Here is a 19,452-nt window from a genome sequence, read left to right as displayed (position 1 = left end):
GCCGATTAAAAAAGTAAATTTATGCTAACCTGATAAATTGATTTCTTCTATGATACGACGAGTCCACGGATTCATCCTTTACTTGTGGGATATTATCCTCCTGCTAACAGGAAGTGGCAAAGGTTTGGTACGCAAAACCACCTTATCAGAATGGAAAACAAGACAAGGCGAGTCGCATTGCAATGCAGATAGTTCAGAAACTCTTCGAGCCGAAGAGATAGCAACTAAAAACAGAACTTTCCAAGATAGAAGCTTAATATCTATGGAATGCATAGGTTCAAACTGAACCCCTTGAAGAACTTTAAGAAATAAATTCAAACTCCATGGTGGAGCAACAGGTTTAAACACAGGTTTGATTCTAACTAAAGCCTGACAAAACGACTGAACGTCTGGAACATCTGCCAGACGCTTGTGCAGTAAAATTGATAAAGCAGATATCTGTCCCTTTAGGGAACTAGCCGATAACCCTTCTCCAATCCTTCTTGGAGAAAGGACAAAATCCTAGGAATCCTGATCTTACTCCATGAGTAGCATTTGGATTCACACCAATAAAGATATTTACGCCATATCTTATGATAAATTTTCCTAGTGACAGGCTTTCGAGCCTGAATCAAGGTATCTATGACTGACTCAGAGAATCCCCGCTTGGATAAAATCAAGCGTTCAATTTCCAGGCAGTCACCTGCAGAGAAACTAGATTTGGATGCTGGAACGGACCTTGAATGAGAAGGTCCTGTCTCAGTGGCAGTGTCCACGGTGGTAGAGATGACATGTCCACCAGGTCTGCATACCAAGTCCTGCGTGGCCACGCAGGTGCTATCAAAATCACTGAAGCTCTCTCCTGTTTGATTCTGGCAATCAGACGAGGAAGGAGAGGAAATGGTGGAAACACATAAGCCAGGTTAAACGACCAAGGTACTGCTAGAGCATCTATCAGTACTGCTTGAGGACCCCTTGATCTGGACCCGTAACAAGGAAGTTTGGCATTCTGACGAGATGCCATCAGATCAAATTCTGGTGTGCCCCATTGATGAATCAATTGTGCAAACACCTCCGGATGGAGTTTTCACTCCCCCGGATGAAAAGTCTGACGACTTAGAAAATTCTCTTCCCAGTTCTCCACTCGTGGGATATAGATTACGGATAGATGGCAAGAGTGAGTCTCTGCCCATCGAATTATTTTGGAAACCTCTATCATCGCTAGAGAACTCTTTGTTCCCCCCTGATGATTGATATATGCTACAGTCGTGATATTGTCCGACTGGAATCTTATGAATCTGGCCGAAGAGAGCTGAGGCCACGCCTGAAGCACGTTGAATATCGCTCTCCGTTCTAGAATATTTAATTGGGAGGAGAGCCTCCTCCTGAGTCCACACACCCTGTGCTTTCAGGGAATTCCAGACTGCACCCCAGCCCAATAGGCTGGCGTCCGTCGTCACAGCTAAGTTTGCCCCACAAGGAAAGGAACGGATAATTAATAAACATTTAAATCAGGAAAAAACACCCCCTGCACCTCGCCACAGCCCTGCTGTGGCGCCTACCTGCCCTCAGGGGTCTGTAAAACAGGGTTAAAGCTTCGATTTGGCCCAATACTCTCACAAGGACCCCCCGGAGTTGGAGCTTGCTGCTTGCCTGTCAAATACAAATGCGCAACTGAGGCGCGAAAATAGACCCCGCCCATCTCACTCGATGTCTCTCAGCCCAAATGAACCGCACCAGAGCGGTCTCAAACTAGCCATGTGGGTTCCTAAACCCAAAAAGAAGCCAAGTGTACCCTCTCATTAAGCATGAAAAATGTTCCTTCCTAAAAACGTTATCAGCACTCAGAGTTAAACGTTTGCCCACAAACATTCAAACTCAGTGTCAACCATTTTTTCTTAGCCCATATATGCAAGCTTAGTAATACCCCTCTATATCTTTTAGGATTACTGCTTACCCTTTCCCTCATGGGGATACTGTCAGCCAATTCTGAAATACCACAGTCTCTCCAGAAGAAAATGACTGAACATACCTCACTGCTTATAGCATGAAAAACGTTCCTCACACTGAAGTTTCTTAAGTACTCCTCAGCCATTCTGTGGGAACTGCTCTGGATCTTAGTGACAAATGCTAAGATCATCAGCCTCCAGGCAGAAGTCTTCCTCCATCTGCTGCCTGAGGGAAAATAGTACACACCGGTACCATTTAAAATAAAAAACTCTTGCTTGAAGAAAATAAAAACTAACATTTTATCACGTCTTTCACTTTACCCTTCCTAGTACTTGGAGTAGGCAAAGAGAATGACTGGGGGGTGGAGTCAAGGGAGGAGCTATATAGACAGCTCTGCTGTGGTGCTCTTTGCCACTTCCTGTTAGCAGGAGGATAATATCCCACAAGGATGAATCCATGGACTCGTCGTATATTATAGAAGAAAATATCACCTGAACATCTCTATGTAAAAAATAAAGATATTTTACCTCAAAAGTTTTTCAGTAGCCACATCCCAGTGTAAAGGACTTCTAAGCAGCAAATCAGTTTGTCTGTCCCTGGACAGTGGAAGGAGCAAACTTTTCTTGCACACTCATCTTATTTCCCTATTCAGTGTAAGGAAGTTTACAATGAAATCTCATGAGTGTTAAGTGAAATCTCATGAGATCACAGTAAAAGAGTTAATGACCTCAGCACTGTTGATGCCGATTGGCTGCTGTTCATTTCTTCATTTTTTAAAAATTTTTTTTACCTGCAGCTGAGTATAACTTTTTACACAGAACTTACTCTGCTGAGATGAGGAAATTGAGGTAAAATATCTTCCTTTTTTTACATAGAGATGCTCAGGTGATATTTTCCTGTCAGCTTTTTACAGTTATACTGCATCAGTTTCAAGTGATTTAGCATATTAGTATTATGTCCCTTTAAGTATCACTTCCCTTCCCAGTAATTCTCTTTGCCTCTAGTACAAGGAAGAGGTGAAGTCAAGTCAAGTACTAGGTCCAGATGATCGAGTGTTGCCAGGAGAAACTTTATTTTTACGATTTAATTTACCCAGAGTTGATTTATTTGCCTTTTTTCAATTACAGCATTTTGTTAATGCGCAGCAATGGATGTTTCCCGTGTCTATTGCGTGGTCCGATGTCAGGACTTTATTACAGAGATTTACGGTGGGGGCAACATCAATCTCACTAATATATGACATCATGCTGTCAAAACAAACGCAAGGCTTCATAGACAGGATCTGCAATTGTTGGATTCCGACCATTCCAGATATAAACCAGGATAAAATCAGACAGAATTTTAGTATCCTGGATAAATGTAAAATTCCATCGAGCTGGAAGGAATCGCATATGAAGCTCATAAATCATTTTTATTTATATCCTGCTAAACTGGCAAGATTCTATGAAACTAGATTCTCAGGATGCCCAAGATGTTCATACATGAAAGCGGATTTATTGCATATGTTCTGGGCATGCCCTAAGATAAGTCAGTTATGGTTGAAGATTATATACTGGTTCAATGTTGCTTACCAGTTGACCGTCTCCCTCACATTCCAGGACATTGTCTTATTAATGACTTCCAGTGACCAAAACAGTAGTTAGGTATATTCATTTAACATTATGATAATGGCAGTAAGACAGTGTATATTAAAAAATTGGAAAGCGAGTAGAGGGCCTTCTGTTTCTGAGGTTATTCAGACTATTCAGGAACAGATAAGTTTTGAATCTTACCATCTTCAAGACTCTTCAGAAAAAAAGAATCAAGAAATTTCTATACAGATGGTATATTATTATTATTAAGTCCTACCCTCTATCTATACAAAAACAGATATTACTGCCCTTCCTATCTTCTAATAGTTTTGCTGAGATGGTTATATTAGAATTATTCCCTCATACATGGATAACAAACGTTTTTGAGATACAAGCCTAGTGGTTCCGGGGAATGTGGGGTGGATGTGGTGTTTAAAGAGAGAAGAGAAAAGAAAAGGGAGTAAAAAATTAGGAAAAAGGAATCTTGTTTTTTTTCTTTTTGTTTCTCCCCCTACTAACTACTATTTAGTTTTCATTATTTTTTTCTTTTCTTGAGCTTCCCTCAGACAGCTCCTGTGAGGAGGCCAATTCTAAAAATGCTGATTGAAGTAATGTTATATCTTGTTATATGACTTATGTTTCGCTTACTTTTTTATGCATGTGTTAAACTATTTGCTAGATATGACAATAAGTGTTAATTTGTTATATTATATTGTTTTTCGCCAACCAATAAAGAGATTTAAAAAAAAAAAAAAAAAGGAAGAGGTGAAGTAATGAGGTGTCCTGATTAAGATTCTTCTATCAAGATTTTTTTTATTTTGAAGTCTGGGCAAGATTGCTCTGGCCTTCCATCACAATTTGAGTCTAGCTGAACTCCACGTCTCTTCAGCAGGGCTATGGTGGCTTTAAAGCAGTTAGGAAAACACAGCAAAGCCCACTTTACAAGTTCCTAACATGTTGCTCCCCTGATATAGAAAGCCTGAGTAAGCTTACTCTGTCTTTCTTTTTACACAGGTCTCTGTGAGGAGCGGCATCCTCTCATACTTTGTGAGTCATCTGACTGCCGGACGGCTAGAATGCAGGCAAGTGCCTTTATTTTCTAAAAGTTGGGAGATTGTGCACTTTATATATTCTGCAACTCTGATTGGGACATTAAATACCCTAGTTGGGTATCCTTAGGCAGCATGCAGGCACTTATAGTGACTTTGAGAGACAGTCTGTTTTCCATCAGGGACTGAAGGGGTTAATCAGTATGTAGGGCTTTTTTTCCCTTAAATAGTTAAAATAATGACATGTATACTTATGACATTGCCTAGTCAGGGGGAGGTTTTTTTCCTTAGTGGCTGGGAGCGCGTGCTTTATTAAGCACTGCGTACTCGCAGTCCGTTTTGCCTCTCCCTCATGTATCTTCCTTTTCCTAGGGGAGTGGTGGTGGCGGCTAGGTAGTATGTCCGTTGAGAGGAGGAGTAAACTATGGTACTCCGTTTTTTTCTTTCTGAACCGGGTATGTCGCTCTCCCTTGAATTTTAGGCATCATGTTTTCGCCTTTTATTTCTCCTCAGAGGTAGCAGAAGCGCCATTTTTTTCCTGCGCTCGGTTCCTGGTCACGTGACCCCACCTCCTTACTCCGAGCAGTGAAGTTTTCTACCTGCGTATGCTACGCATCAGTAATACATATCAACATAAAGTATTTAAGGTGTCCTTTTATCTAGGGGATTCAGTACCAGATTTAGAGATCTGAGGAATCCTGCAGTTTTCAATTCTGTCTCCTAAAAGCTTAAAGGGACAGTATTTTAGTATATCAGTAGATTAGTACTTAAAGTCAGTCATTGCATATGTTATGGGTAGTTTTGTTTAAGACCCTTAAAGTGACAGTTTTGTGTTTTTTAGGAGAACCCTTAGTTCTTGTTATAAGCATAGTATAGATATTATGCTTGTATATATGTTTATATATGCTTATTTTTACTATAAGCATAGTATACTGTACCACAGGCAGCTTCTTATATAGATTCTACTAAGTCCTTGACATTTTATTTTTTAAAGTGACAAGACAAGTTTTATTCTTTTCTTTTGATTTGTTTTTTGGGTCGGAGTTTAAATGTCTGCTCCTACGGACACGTCTGCCCTAAACTACTTTTTAGAGTTTTTTTATGAAAATTTTATAGGGGACTTCCTTTTACATTTTTCTGAGCCCTATGTCTCTCAGGATGATACTGTCTAGAGTAGACAATGCCACAGTTTCTCATTGTCCCAAGCCTCTATGGCGTCACATGCAGTGCCCTGCGATTCCTCAGTCTTTTGGAGGAGTGTATTTGCATACAGAATTACAGCTCTGATATCCTCTGCGGTATCTGCGGCTGGTCTGTTTCTCCCTGTTTTCAGGAAAAATGCAAGAGGGCATTTATTGTTTCAGATAATAGGGTTTGCTGCTACACAGGTTCACCTTCTTCTAAGTTGAGGGGGATTGCCGGTAGTTTCTGAGGGTGAATTCTCAGATTTGGACAGTTTAATTCCTCCATCTGATACTAAAGTAGTCTCCTTCAGATGTATGCGTTAACACCTCTTGTAATGTTATAGGAAGTTTTAGCTACTTGGACTATACCGACCCACCTGTCGTTGTCAACCTTTGAAATTTTGTAAACCATATCAGTTCTATTTCCTTCCCTAAGGAAGTGTTCTTGACGTGCTATGGGAATTTTCTCAGGAATAGGAGAAGTTGGGGCTATCCTTTACCTGTCTTTCGTCCTTAAAAGGAATCTCCTGTCGCTATCTCCTTTATAATGCAAGATGTCTTTAGTAGGACTTCCTACTTTAGCTATGAGAACTTTGATCCATGTTGAGTTAGCTAGATCCTTTTTGGATCTATGGTTAAGAAGCTGGAGGTTTTTTTTTGTTTGTTGAGAACAATGCCTTGTCTCTTAGACTGGCTGAACCAGCCCGCTGGTTTTTATGGCCGAAATCTTGGTGGGCAGGGAAGCCTACCTGTTGCCTTGGGGTACAGCTTAGACTTTATAGTTCTGCAGTTGCAGAGTTAATATTTCATGTTTCCTCTAATCCACGCTTCTGGCGTTTCCTTTTAGGATATTCGACCATAATTTTCCTCTGTCCTTGGAGGGAAAGATGAGACTTTCCCTGAATAGGTTCAGGACCTCCTCTCAGGGAGTGCTAATTACAGTTCCAGTATGGGAACGAGTTCTAGATTTTTATCTAGTATTTTTTCTCCTTTGTCATGAGGGCCTGCTCAGAACAAACTGAAAATTTATAGTTTCTTTGAACGGAATCCTCTCAAGTTTCTGAGAAGGACTTTGGGTCTAAGGATGTTTTTTTCTGGACAAAATATGGTTCAGGTATCTTCTATCCTTGAACAATCTCTCTTCAGAGTTTTTGTAAATTTTCTTTCCCATAGATGGGATTGAATCTGTGATAGAATCCCCTTATTTCATCTACAAGGGTAATGAATGGACCATTATTTCATTACGGCAGCAGGTCTATGTGGCCTAGTGGTTAGCTTGTCTGTCTAGCAAGCTGAAGATCTTTAGTTTGAATCTAGCTGAGGCTACTTGGCTTTAACCCACTTCCGTCAGATCTTTGGAAGCTTAAGTTGGCCAGGTCTGGTCATTACATGGATGGGAGACCACCTGGGTTCGTCGGAGGATGAGGTCTCAGTGGTCAAATAATTAAGGAATTTTTCATTTTCCTCTCTCTGCAGTCCTATGTCCAGCCAATAGCAATCTCTTTTGCTGCAGTGGGATTATTTTCCCTTGGTTGTTTCCATAATAGGAAGATCTCTCGGATCTATCTCAGAGAATGGATTTTGTTTCGTTCGACTATAGTCTCCTTCCTGTAGTGTTTTTTCAGGATTTTCTGTCTCAGGGCGTGTGCTTCTGGAGACATTCCTGGGTGAGGTGTCCATGGGCATCAACCTGCAGCCTGGGTTTAGTTAAGAGACTGCTCTTCCCCTTAACATGGAGTGGAGAGCGAGATTTCAAGCCTCTGACGGCTGGGCTTCAGTAGTTGTTGGTGTAGTTCCAGGACAATATCATATCAATGGTTTATTTCAACCATTAGGAAGGAACTCAGTGTTCTTTTACCATGCTGGAGGCGTGGATTGTTCGGTGGGCGGGTGCTCACACTGGCTGGCTGGCGTCCTCTTGTCAGGGGAGGACATTAAGGAATTGGAATTATGATCAGTCAGATGTTTCATCTCGGGTACTGTTTTCCCATCCAGGGGTTTTCTCTAGGTAGACCCTTTGATCGGGGAAGCTCTGGAATTGGCTCGTTTTAATTGCCAAAGTTCCTAGTTCGGTTCATGGTCAAGTGATCCGTTGACTGCCCTGTTAGATGCCCTGGTGTTGTTTTATTCTCCTTTCACAAAATTATTGCTCGTAATCTACAGGAGATCGTGGCTTTTTTTTTTTATTAGCCCATACGCGGCATCGCAGGATTTGGTTTGCAGACCTACTGAAAATGCAGTCTCTCCTCTTTGGAGTCTGCCTCTGAGGAAGGACTTTCTGATCCAGAATCCTTCCTTCATCTTAATTTTGTTGCCGAAGTTGTCCGCTTGGAGATTAGACATTTTGTTTTGTTTAAACGCTGGTTTTTCTTTGTTGGTCATTTAGATCATGACTCAGAAGAGATTGCCATAGGTTATGGAGCAAATATCTATTTGTTGAAAATCCAAGAGTTCCTTTTGAGTCTGGATCCTAAAAATTTTATACTTCTCCAAGATGGTCTGGAGAAGGGTTTGTTAATAAATTTCCCTCAAGGGTTTGATTTTCATCAAACCAGCTGCGGTAACCTGATGGTCAGCTTAGCTGTCTAGCAAGAGGATAGCCGCAGTTTGAAGCCAGCTGCAGCTACTCGCACCTGGTCTTGTTTTCAAAAGCCTATCTTTAATTTTGCTAAGCGTCTGGCGGACGTGCCATGTGTGCAATCTCTTGTCCGGCCCTGGTTAGTATCAGGTCTGTGTTAAGTCTGTTGTTCCACCTTGAAGTCTTAACTTTGTTCTTAAGATTGTACAACGGGCTCTGTTTGAGCCTATTCATTCCATTCATATTAAGTTATTTTCTAGGAATTCCTTCTGCTCGGAGAGTCTCATTTCTGCTGTGTGATTCTCCTTATCTTATATTCAGCAGGTAAGACAGTTCCCTGTACCAAGTTTAGTTTTCTTCCTAAGGTTGTTTCAGACAAGTATATTATCAGGAATTTGTTGTTCCTTCTCTCTGTTCTAATCCTTCTCATAAGGAATGTTTATTTCACAACTGGATAGTTGTGCATGCTCAAGTTCTTTTTGCAAGCTTTGAAGGCCTTTCGTCAGTCTTCCGCTTTGTTTTGTTTGTTTTTCCGGACAAGAACTGGCTGTGTCTCAACACACAAGTAAACAGAGTAGTAAGCACAGAGCCATAGGTTCAGATCCGCGAACAGCTCGGTCGAGCAGAATGCTTCTCAGACCTTTAAGTTAAATGTGAGGGTCAGTAGGCTTCTGTCACTTCTCCTTTTCTTTGGTTGAGAAGTATTATTCGTTTGGCCTATGAGATTGCAATATGGCAACCTCCTGAGAGAATCACAGCTCATTCCACGAAAGCTGTTTCTTCTTCATTTAAAAAATGAAGCTTCTGTGGAACAGAATTCCACGCATGCAACTTGGCCATTTTTGCATACTTTTTCCAAATTCTATCAATTTGATTATTTTGCCTCGGGTGAGGTTTCTTTTGGGAGAAAGGTTGTTCAAGCTGTGGTGCCTTCTTTTTAGGTTGCCTGTCTTGTCCCTCCCTTATTCTCTGTGTCCTCTAGCTTGGGTACGGATTCTTAACAGCAATTCATGATGATCCGTGGACTCACTGTGTCATTAGAAAGAAAACAAAATTTATGCTTACCTGATAAATGTATTTATTTCTTGACACGGTGAGTCCACGGCCCGCCCTGTTTTTCAGACAGTTTTTTGTTATATAAACCTCAGGCACCTTGTGTTATTTCCTTTCTCTCCTTTTCCTTCAGACGAATGACTGGGGGTTATGGGAAGAGAAGTGATACTTAACAGATTTGCTGTGGTGCTCTTTGCCGCCTCCTGCTGGCCAGGAGTGATATTCCCAACAGTAATTGATGATTATCCGTGGACTCGCCGTGTCAAGAAATAAATAAACTTATCAGGCAAGCATACATTTCGTTTTTACCTATGTAATTACCTTGTATCTAAGCCTCTGCAGACTAACCCCTTATTTCAGTTATTTTGACAGACTTGCATTTTAGCCCATCTGTGCTGATTTATAAATAACTCCACTGGAGTGAACATAAGGTAAAGAATGCCCCCCCATGATTATATGATCTGTGGGAAAACAACATTTATTAAATACTTTCTGTGTTACTGTAGGGGTTGGGAGAAAGAAAAAAAAGAAAAAAGACTGGAGCAGGGATTCTGCGATCCTCTCACCTGATCCGTGCCTCCTCTAACACATTGCCTGGCTTTCTTACGGGCTGGTTCCGCTCTGGGATTCTTGGGGTTGCCAAACGGGGAGTTCTGGAGACGGACTGATGGAAAAAACAAAAATCACTCAAAAGAAAAACAGCATCACATGGATACTGGGTAAAAGAATAATAATAATAAACATTTTAAGATTTTGATTTTTTCCAGAAATATTGTACCGAATGTTATTGCATTGTGTTTTTAATATGTGCTTGTTTATTATACAATTCTACTGTATTTAATAGTCATTTAAGAAATGATACCAAGAGAAAAAAAGCTAATTTAACAAAAAGTAAACTAGAAAGTTCTTTAAAATGGCTCTTCCTAAATCATACATTTAATTTTGACTTTACCGTCCCTTTAATACACGGTCAAGACACATTCAGATGTTAGTTGTATATTTTCTAAGTGGGAAAGGGAGGGCAATTAAAAAACAGTCTCCCTCAGTTTTCTGCTACACGTATGAGGACTATAAGTAGAGGTCAGCAACAGTTAAAGTGTGTATCATTCTGCTGCTTCACAGCTTACTCAGGTATGTTTTTCAGCAAAGTATATAAACAGAATGTAAAGTAAACTGAAAAGTATCAGTAAGAATAATAAACGCTTAATTTTAAACTTTCACGTCCCTTTAAATGAGCAGAACTCCAGCAGGAAGGCTAACACATATCTCCACTCACAGTTTTGCTGGGGGTCCGTGATGAGACATTCTTGGAGGAAGTAGGAGTTCTAGGTGCAGTGCCACCTTTTTTCTCTGCTTTCCTTTGAGGCTTTGCCTCTTCACTCTCCTCCTCGCTGCTGCTGAATACACTTGAGTCCTTCAGAGGTACAAAATCATCCTCATCCTCGCCTTCAGATATGTCACTATTTTGTAAAACCCTGAACAGAGTACAGTAGTTCCAAAATAAGTTTTAATTAAAACTACATTACCTTCAGGCATCAAGATACTGCCATTGGTTTGACAAAATGTTTTGCCCCTTACTGGGTGTTTTAACTACTGTGTATTAGGATGCAAATCACTATTAGTTTAGTTAGTGTGGCACACTTTATTTACATGGTACACTACATTTAAAAAAAAAAAAAAAATCTTACTGAAGTTGCTTGCGAAATTTACTGGCCGATTCCTGGGCAGATCTCCTGCGGGAACGAGGGGGTCTGTGGTTCAGTCTCATCCTGTGAATCATGGGATCTAAAGAAAAGAAAGAATGTTATATAGCACAGTGCTTTTAAACGGTTCGGAACTTTTTCCCCTTAAAATGCCTTAGAGAAATTTTATTCTGAAATCTAAATTCCATGCACCTACCTCTAATATTATATAAGTAAAAATGGTCATATATCTTATCAAAGTACAATATATATATATATATATATATATATATATATATATATATATATATATATATATATATATATATATATATATATAAAAAAAGGCGTTTGAGAATAAAGTATAAAAATATATAATTTTATTGTACAAATATGCACTATAATATTACAAAAATAAAAATGTATTTTGCTAAATAAATACAATGAAAATGTAAAAATATGAACCCAATGTTGGTCACAAGAAACCAATTTTATAACCTTGGATGAAACTACAAGATCATTTCACAATAGAATAACAAAATTTATGTTTACCTGATAAATGTATTTATTTTTTGACACGATGAGTCCACGGATCATCTAAATTACTAATGGGATATTCACCTCCTGGTCAGCAGGAGGCAGCAAAGAGCACCACAGCAGAGCTGATAAATATCACCTCCCTTCACTCTCAACCCAGTCATTCGAACAAAGTCAAGGAGAGAAAGGAAGCAATAAGGTGCACAGGTGTCTGAAGTTTACAAACCCAACAACATGTCTCAAATAACAACAGGGCGGGCCGTGGACTCATCGTGTCAAAAAATAAATAAATCAGGTAAGCATAAATTTTGTTTTCTTTTTAATGACACGATGAGTCCACGGATCATCTCAATTACTAATGGGAACCAATACCAAAGCTAGAGTACACAGATGATACGGAAGGGACAAGACTGGAAACCTAAACAAAAAGGCACCATTGCTTGAAGCCGAGACAAAAGTATCAAATTTGTAGAACTTTGAAAAAGTGTGAAGAGAAGACCAAGTTACAGCCTTGCAAATCTGTTCCACAGAAGCTTCATTTTTGAATGCCCATGCGGAAGCCACAGCCCTCGTGGAATGAGCCTTAACTCTCTATGGAGGTTGTTGTCCAGCAGTTTCGTATGCAAATCAGATAATACTCTACAGCCAAAAAGAAAGGGAAGTAGCCGTAGCTTTCTGACCCTTACATTTTCCTGAGAAAACCACAAAGAAGAAGACTGACGAAATTCTTTAGTCGCCTGTAGGTAATACTTAAAAGCACGAATCATGTCCAAATTGTGCAAAATTCGTTCCTTCTGAGAAGGATTGGGACACAAGGAAGGAACAACAATCTCCTGGTTAATGTTCCTGTCAGAATCAACCTTAGGAAGAAATCCTTGAATTAGAAGGATGAGATGACATGTCCACCAGATCTGCATACCAAATCTTGCGAGACCAAGCCGGTGCAATGAGTATCACTGATGCCTTCTCCTGTTTGATTCGAGCAATCACCTGAGGAAAAAGCGCAAACGGAGGCAATAGGTATGCTAAACGGAAAGTCCAAGGAACTGCCAAGGCATCTATTATTTCTGCCTGGGGATCAATGGACCTCGATCTGTATCTCGGGAGCTTGGCATCCTGACGCGATGCCATGAGATCTAATTCCGGCTGACCCCACTTGCGGATCAGGCTGGAAAACACTTCCGGATAGAGTTCCTATTCCCCCAGATGAAAGGTCTGCCTGCTCAGGAAGTCCGCCTCCCAGTTGTTCACCCCTGGGATGTGGATCGCCGACAGACAAGAGTGAGTCTCCGCCCACTGAATTATCTTGGATACCTCTCTCATCACTAAGGAATTCCTCGTTCCTCCCTGATGATTGATGTAAGCTACAGACGTTATGTTGTCAAACTGGAACCTGATGAATTGAACCGAAGCTAACTGAGGCCAGGTCATAAGAGCATTGAAGATCGTTCTCAGCTCCAGGATGTTTATAGGAAGAACAGACTCTGACCGAGTCCAAACTCCCTGAGCCTTTAGAGAGCCCCAGACCGCTCCCCACCCCAGAAGGCAGGCGTCTGTAACAGAAAGCAGGTTCCCTGGGAGAGATGATCCCGAGACAACCACCATTGAAGAGAATCCCTTGTCTCCTACTCCAGTAGTATTTGAGGAGACAAATTGGTATAATCTCCGTTCCACTGTCTGAGCATGCTCAACTGTAGAGGTCGGAGGTGGAACCGAGCAAAAGGATGATGTCCATTGCCGCCAACCATCAGCCCGACTACCTCCATGCACTGAGCCACTGATGGCCCGAGGAGTGGACTGAAGGACTCGGCAAGTATTGAGAATCTTTGATTTCCTGACCTCTGTCAGAAAGATCTTCATTGATAAAGAATCTATTAGTGTTCCCAAGAAATTTACCCTTGTACTTGGGATAAGAGAACTCTTTTGTGACTATACCTTCCACCCGTGAGAACGAAGGAAGGATAACACCATGCTCGTGTGGTATTCCGCTAGATGGAAGGACTGCGCCTGGACTAGAATGTTGTCCAGATAGGGCGCCACAGCAATGCCTCAACAACAAAGTACCACTAACAGAGATCCCAGAACATTTATGAAGACTCTAGGAGCAGTGGCAAGACCAAAAGGAAGAGCCACAAACGGAAAGTGCTTGTCTAGAAAGGCGAACCTTAGGCACTTGTGATGGTTCTTGTGAATGGGAACATGCAAGTATGTGTCCTTTAAGTCCACTGTTATAAATTGGCCCTCTTGGATGAAAGGAAGAATGGAACGTATAGTTTCCATCTTGAAGGACGGTACCCTGAGGAACTTTAGACTCTTGAGGTCTAAAATGGGCCTGAAGGTTCCCTCCTTTTTTGGAACCACAAATAGATTGGAGTAAAAACCCTGACCCTGCTCTAGTAATGGAACGGGAGCAATCACTCCCAGATCGGAGAAGTATCTTACACAATGTAAGAACGCCTCTCTTTTTGTCTGGTCTTCAGATAATCTTGAAAGTAGGAACCTTCCTCTGGGAGGAAAACTTTTGAAATCCAACCTGTATCCCTGGGACACAATTTCTAATGCCCAGGTATCCTGAACATCTCGGATCCAAGCTTGAGCGACGAAGAAAAAAAATCTGCCCCCTACCAGATCCGGTCCCGGATCGGGGGCATGACCTTCATGCTGACTTGGATTCAATGGCAGGCTTCTTGGACTGTTTTCCCTTATTCCAAGTATGGCTGGATCTCCAAGCAGGCTTGGGTTGTTCTTGTTTGGAAACGGAAGATGAGGAATTTCCCTTGAAATTACGAAAGGAACGAAAATTACTCTGTCGCCCTTTCGTCTTATTTCTCTTATCCTGAGGGAGAAGATGACCCTTACCTCCCGTGATGTCAGAAATAATTTCCGATAGACCAGGACCAAATAAGATCGTTCCCTTATAAGGAATAGCCAAAAGTTTGGATTTAGAGGATACGTCCGCAGACCAAGGCTTCAGCCATAAGGCTCTGCGGGCCAAGATAGAAAAACCCGATATCTTAGCTCCCTGTTTGATAACTTGAAGGGAAGCGTCTGTGATAAAGGAATTAGCCAATTTAAGAGCTTTTATCCTATCTTGAATCTCATCCAAAGAGGTCTCCGTTCATATAGCATCAGACAGGGCGTCAAACCAATATACCGCCACACTGGTGATGGTAGTAATGCACACAGCTGGTTGCCATTGTAGAGCCTGGTGTACGTACATCTTTTTGAGTAGGCCCTCTAATTTCTTGTCCATAGGATCTTTGAAAGCACAACTATCCTCTATGGGAATAGTAGTTCTCTTAGCTAAAGTGGAAATAGCCCCTTCCACCTTAGGTACTGTTTGCCAAGCCTGCTTGATAGAGTCGGCTATGGGAAAACATCTTCTTGAAAATAGGAGATGGAGAAAAAGGAATACCAGGTCTCTCCCACTCCTTAGCAATTATAAAAAAATAAATTATGTGCCTGTAACAGCTTGCCCAGTGGTTTCCAGAGATCTATATAGAATGATAAATCTAACAATCAATATGAAAGAAATGAATTTATCAGGTAAGTTCTTACATAAATTATGTTTTCTTTCATGTAATTAGCAAGAGTCCATGAGCTAGTGACGTATGGGATAATGACTACCCAAGATGTGGATCTTTCCACGCAAGAGTCACTAGAGAGGGAGGGATAAAATAAAGACAGCCAATTCCGCTGAAAAATAATCCACACCCAAAATAAAGTTTAAATGATAAGCAGAAGATTCAAACTGAAACAGCTGCCTGAAGTACTTTTCTACAAAAAACAGCTTCAGAAGAAGAAAACACATCAAAATGGTAGAATTTAGTAAAAGTATGCAAAGAAGACTAAGTTGCTGCTTTGCAAATCTGATCAACCGAAGCCTCATTCCTAAACGCCCAGGAAGTAGAAACTGACCTAGTAGAATGAGCTGTAATCCTTTAAGGCGGAGTTTTACCCGACTCGACATAAGCATGATGAATTAAAGATTTCAACCAAGATGCCAAAGAAATGGCAGAGGCCTTCTGACCTTTCCTAGAACCGGAAAAGATAACAAATAGACTAGAAGTCTTTCGAAAAATTCTTAGTAGCTTCAACATAATATTTCAAAGCTCTAACAACATCCAAAGAATGCAATGATCTCTCCTTAGAATTCTTAGGATTAGGACAGAATGAAGGAACCACAATTTCTCTACTAATGTTGTTAGAATTCACAACCTTAGGTAAAAATTTAAAAGAAGTTCGCAACACCGCCTTATCCTGATGAAAAATCAGAAAAGGAGACTCACAAGAAAGAGCAGATAATTCAGAAACTCGTCTGGCAGAAGAGATAGCCAAAAGGAACAAAACTTTCAAAGAAAGTAATTTGATGTCCAACGAATGCATAGGTTCAAACGGAGGAGCTTGAAGAGCCCCCAGAACCAAATTCAAACTCCAAGGAGGAGAAATTGACTTAATGACAGGTTTTATACGAACCCAAGCTTGTACAAAACAATGAATATCAGGAAGATTAGCAATCTTTCTGTGAAAAAGAACAGAAAGAGCAGAGATTTGTCCTTTCAAGGAACTTGCAGACAAACCTTTATCCAAACCATCCTGAAGAAATTGTAAAATTCTCGGAATTCTAAAAGAATGCCAGGAAAAATGATGAGAAAGACACCAAGAAATATAAGTCTTCCAGACTCTATATCTCCCTAGATACAGATTTACGAGCCTGTAACATAGTATTAATCACAGAGTCAGAGAAACCTCTTTGACCAAGAATCAAGCGTTCAATCTCCATACCTTTAAATTTAAGGATTTGAGATCCTGATGGAAAAAAGGACCTTGCGACAAAAAGGTCTGGTCTTAACGGAAGAGTCCACGGTTGGCAAGAGGCCATCCGGACAAGATCCGCATACCAAAACCTGTGAGGCCATGCTGGAGCTACCAGCAGAACAAACGAGCATTCCTTCAGAATCTTGGAGATTACTCTTGGAAGAAGAACTAGAGGCGGAAAGATATAGGCAGGATGATACTTCCAAGGAAGTGACAATGCATCCACTGCTTCCGCTTGAGGATCCCTGGATCTGGACAGATACCTGGGAAGTTTCTTGTTTAGATGAAAGGCCATCAGATCTATTTCTGGAAGTCCCCACATTTGAACAATCTGAAGAAATACCTCTGGGTGAAGAGACCATTCGCCCGGATGTAACGTTTGACGGCTGAGATAATCCGCTTCCCAATTGTCTATACCTGGGATATGAACCGCAGAAACTAGACAGGAGCTGGATTCCGCCCATACCAGAATTCGAGATACTTCCTTCATAGCCAGAGGACTGTGAGTCCCTCCTTGATGATTGATGTATGCCACAGTTGTGACATTGTCTGTCTGAAAACAAATGAACAATTCTCTCTTTAGAAGAGGCCATGACTGAAGAGCTCTGAAAATTGCACGGAGTTCCAAAATATTGATCGGTAATCTCACCTCCTGAGATTCCGAAACCCCTTGTGCTGTCAGAGACCCCCAAACAGCTCCCCAACCTGTCAGACTTGCATCTGTTAAAATTACAGTCCAGGTCGGAAGAACAAAAGAAGCCCCCTGAACTAAACGATGGTGATCTGTCCACCACATCAGAGAGTGTCGTACAATCAGTGTTAAAGATATTAATTGAGATATCTTTGTGTAATCCCTGCACCACTGGTTCAGCATACAGAGCTGAAGAGGTCGCATGTGAAAACGAGCAAAGGGGATTGCGTCCGATGCTGCAGTCATAAGACCTAGAATTTCCATGCATAAAGCTACCGAAGGGAATGATTGTGACTGAAGGTTTCGACAAGCTAATATCAACTTTAGACGTCTCTTGTCTGTCAAAGACAGAGTCATGGACACTGAATCTATCTGAAAGCCTAAAAAGGTTACCCTTGTCTGAGGAATCAATGAATTTTTTGGTAAATTGATCCTCCAACCATGATCTTGAAGAAACAACACAAGTCGATTCGTATGAGATTCTGCTAAATGTGAAGACTGAGCAAGTACCAAGATATCGTCCAAATAAGGAAATACCACACATACCCTGTTCTCTGATTACAGACAGAAGGGCACCGAGAACCTTTGTAAAAATTCTTGGGGCTGTAGCTAGGCCAAACGGTAGAGCCACAAACTGGTAATGCTTGTCTAGGAAAGAGAATCTCAGAAACTGTGATCTGGATGAATCGGAATATGCAGATATGCATCCTATAAATCTATTGTGGACATATAATGCCCTTGTTGAACAAAAGGCAGGATAGTCCTTACAGTTACCATTTTGAATGTTGGTATCCTTACATAACGATTCAATATTTTTAGATCCAGAACTGGTCTGAAGGAATTCTCCTTCTTTGGTACAATGAAGAGATTTGAATAAAACCCCAGCCCCTGTTCCAGAACTGGAACTGGTATAATTACTCCAGCCAACTCTAGATGTGAAACACATTTCAGAAATGCTTGAGCCTTCGCTAGGTTCACTGGGACACGGGAAAGAAAAAAAGTCTCTTTGCAGGAGGCCTTATCTTGAAGCCAATTCTGTACCCTTTTGAAACTATGTTCTGAATCCAGAGATTGTGAACAGAATTGAACCAAATTTCTTTGAAAAAACGTAATCTGCCCCCGACCAGCTGAACTGGAATGAGGGCCGCACCTTCATGTGGACTTGGGAGCTGGCTTTGGTTTTCTAAAAGGCTTGGATTTATTCCAGACTGGAGATGGTTTCCAAACTGATACCGCTCCTGAGGATGAAGGATCAGGCTTTTGTTCCTTGTTGTGATGAAAGGAACGAAAACGATTATTAGACCTAAATTTACCTTTAGATTTTTTATCCTGTGGTAAAAAAGTTCCTTTCCCTCCAGTAACAGTTGAGATAATAGAATCCAACTGAGAACCAAATAATTTATTACCCTGGAAAGAAAGGGAAAGCAGAGTAGACTTAGAAGACATATCAGCATTCCAAGTTTTAAGCCATAAAGCTCTTCTAGCTAAAATAGCTAGAGACATATACATGACATCAACTCTAATGATATCAAAGATGGCATCACAAATAAAATTATTAGCATGTTGTAGAAGAATAATAATGCTATGAGAATTATGATCTGTTACTTGTTGCGCTAAAGCTTCTAACCAAAAGGTTGAAGCTGCAGCAACAGCCGCTAAAGATATAGCAGGTCTAAGAAGATTACCTGAACACAAGTAAGCTTTTCTTAGAAAGGATTCAATTTCCCTATCTAAAGGATCCTTAAAGGAAGTACCATCTGCAGTAGGAATAGTAGTACGCTTAGCAAGAGTAGAGACAGCCCCATCAACCTTAGGGATTTTGTCCCAAAAATCAAATCTGTCAGATGGCACAGGATATAATTGCTTAAAACGTTTAGAAGGAGTAAAAGAATTACCCAAATTATTCCATTCTCTGGAAATTACTTCAGAAATAGCACCAGGGACAGGAAAAACTTCTGGAATAACTACAGGAGATTTAAAAACCTTATCTAAACGTTTAGATTTAGTACCAAGAGGACTAGAATCCTCAATTTCTAATGCAATTAGGACTTCTTTAGTAAAGTAAAGAACGAATAAATTCCATTTTAAATAAATATGAAGATTTATCAGCATCAACCTCTGAGACAGAATCCTCTGAATCAGAAGAACCAATATCAGTATCAGAATGATGATGTTCATTTAAAAATTCATCTGAAAAGTGAGAAGTTTTAAAAGACTTTTTACGTTTACTAGAAGGAGGAATAACAGACATAGCCCTTCTTAATGGATTTAGAAACAAAATCTCTTATGTTATTAGGAACACTCTGAGTATTAGATGTTGACGGAACAGCAACAGGTAATGTAACAGTACTAATTAGCAT

General features: G+C 40.6%; 1 protein-coding gene across 1 annotated transcript in view; it reads right to left on the bottom strand.

Annotated features, from left to right (window-relative positions):
• ORC1 (origin recognition complex subunit 1) overlaps positions 1 to 19,452 on the bottom strand; it is a 116,870-nt gene that overhangs the window by 62,829 nt on the left and 34,589 nt on the right. Inside the window, 4 exon segments of the mRNA XM_053693469.1 lie at positions 9,931 to 10,028; positions 10,641 to 10,839; positions 11,053 to 11,117; positions 11,119 to 11,149. Coding sequence (XP_053549444.1) covers positions 9,931 to 10,028; positions 10,641 to 10,839; positions 11,053 to 11,117; positions 11,119 to 11,149 — 393 coding nt within the window.

Source organism: Bombina bombina, chromosome 10 (assembly GCF_027579735.1).
Source record: "Bombina bombina isolate aBomBom1 chromosome 10, aBomBom1.pri, whole genome shotgun sequence".
Lineage (NCBI taxonomy): Eukaryota > Metazoa > Chordata > Amphibia > Anura > Bombinatoridae > Bombina > Bombina bombina.
The sequence above is the reverse complement of the archived record's forward strand: the minus strand, read 5'-3'. Positions and strand labels throughout refer to the sequence as shown.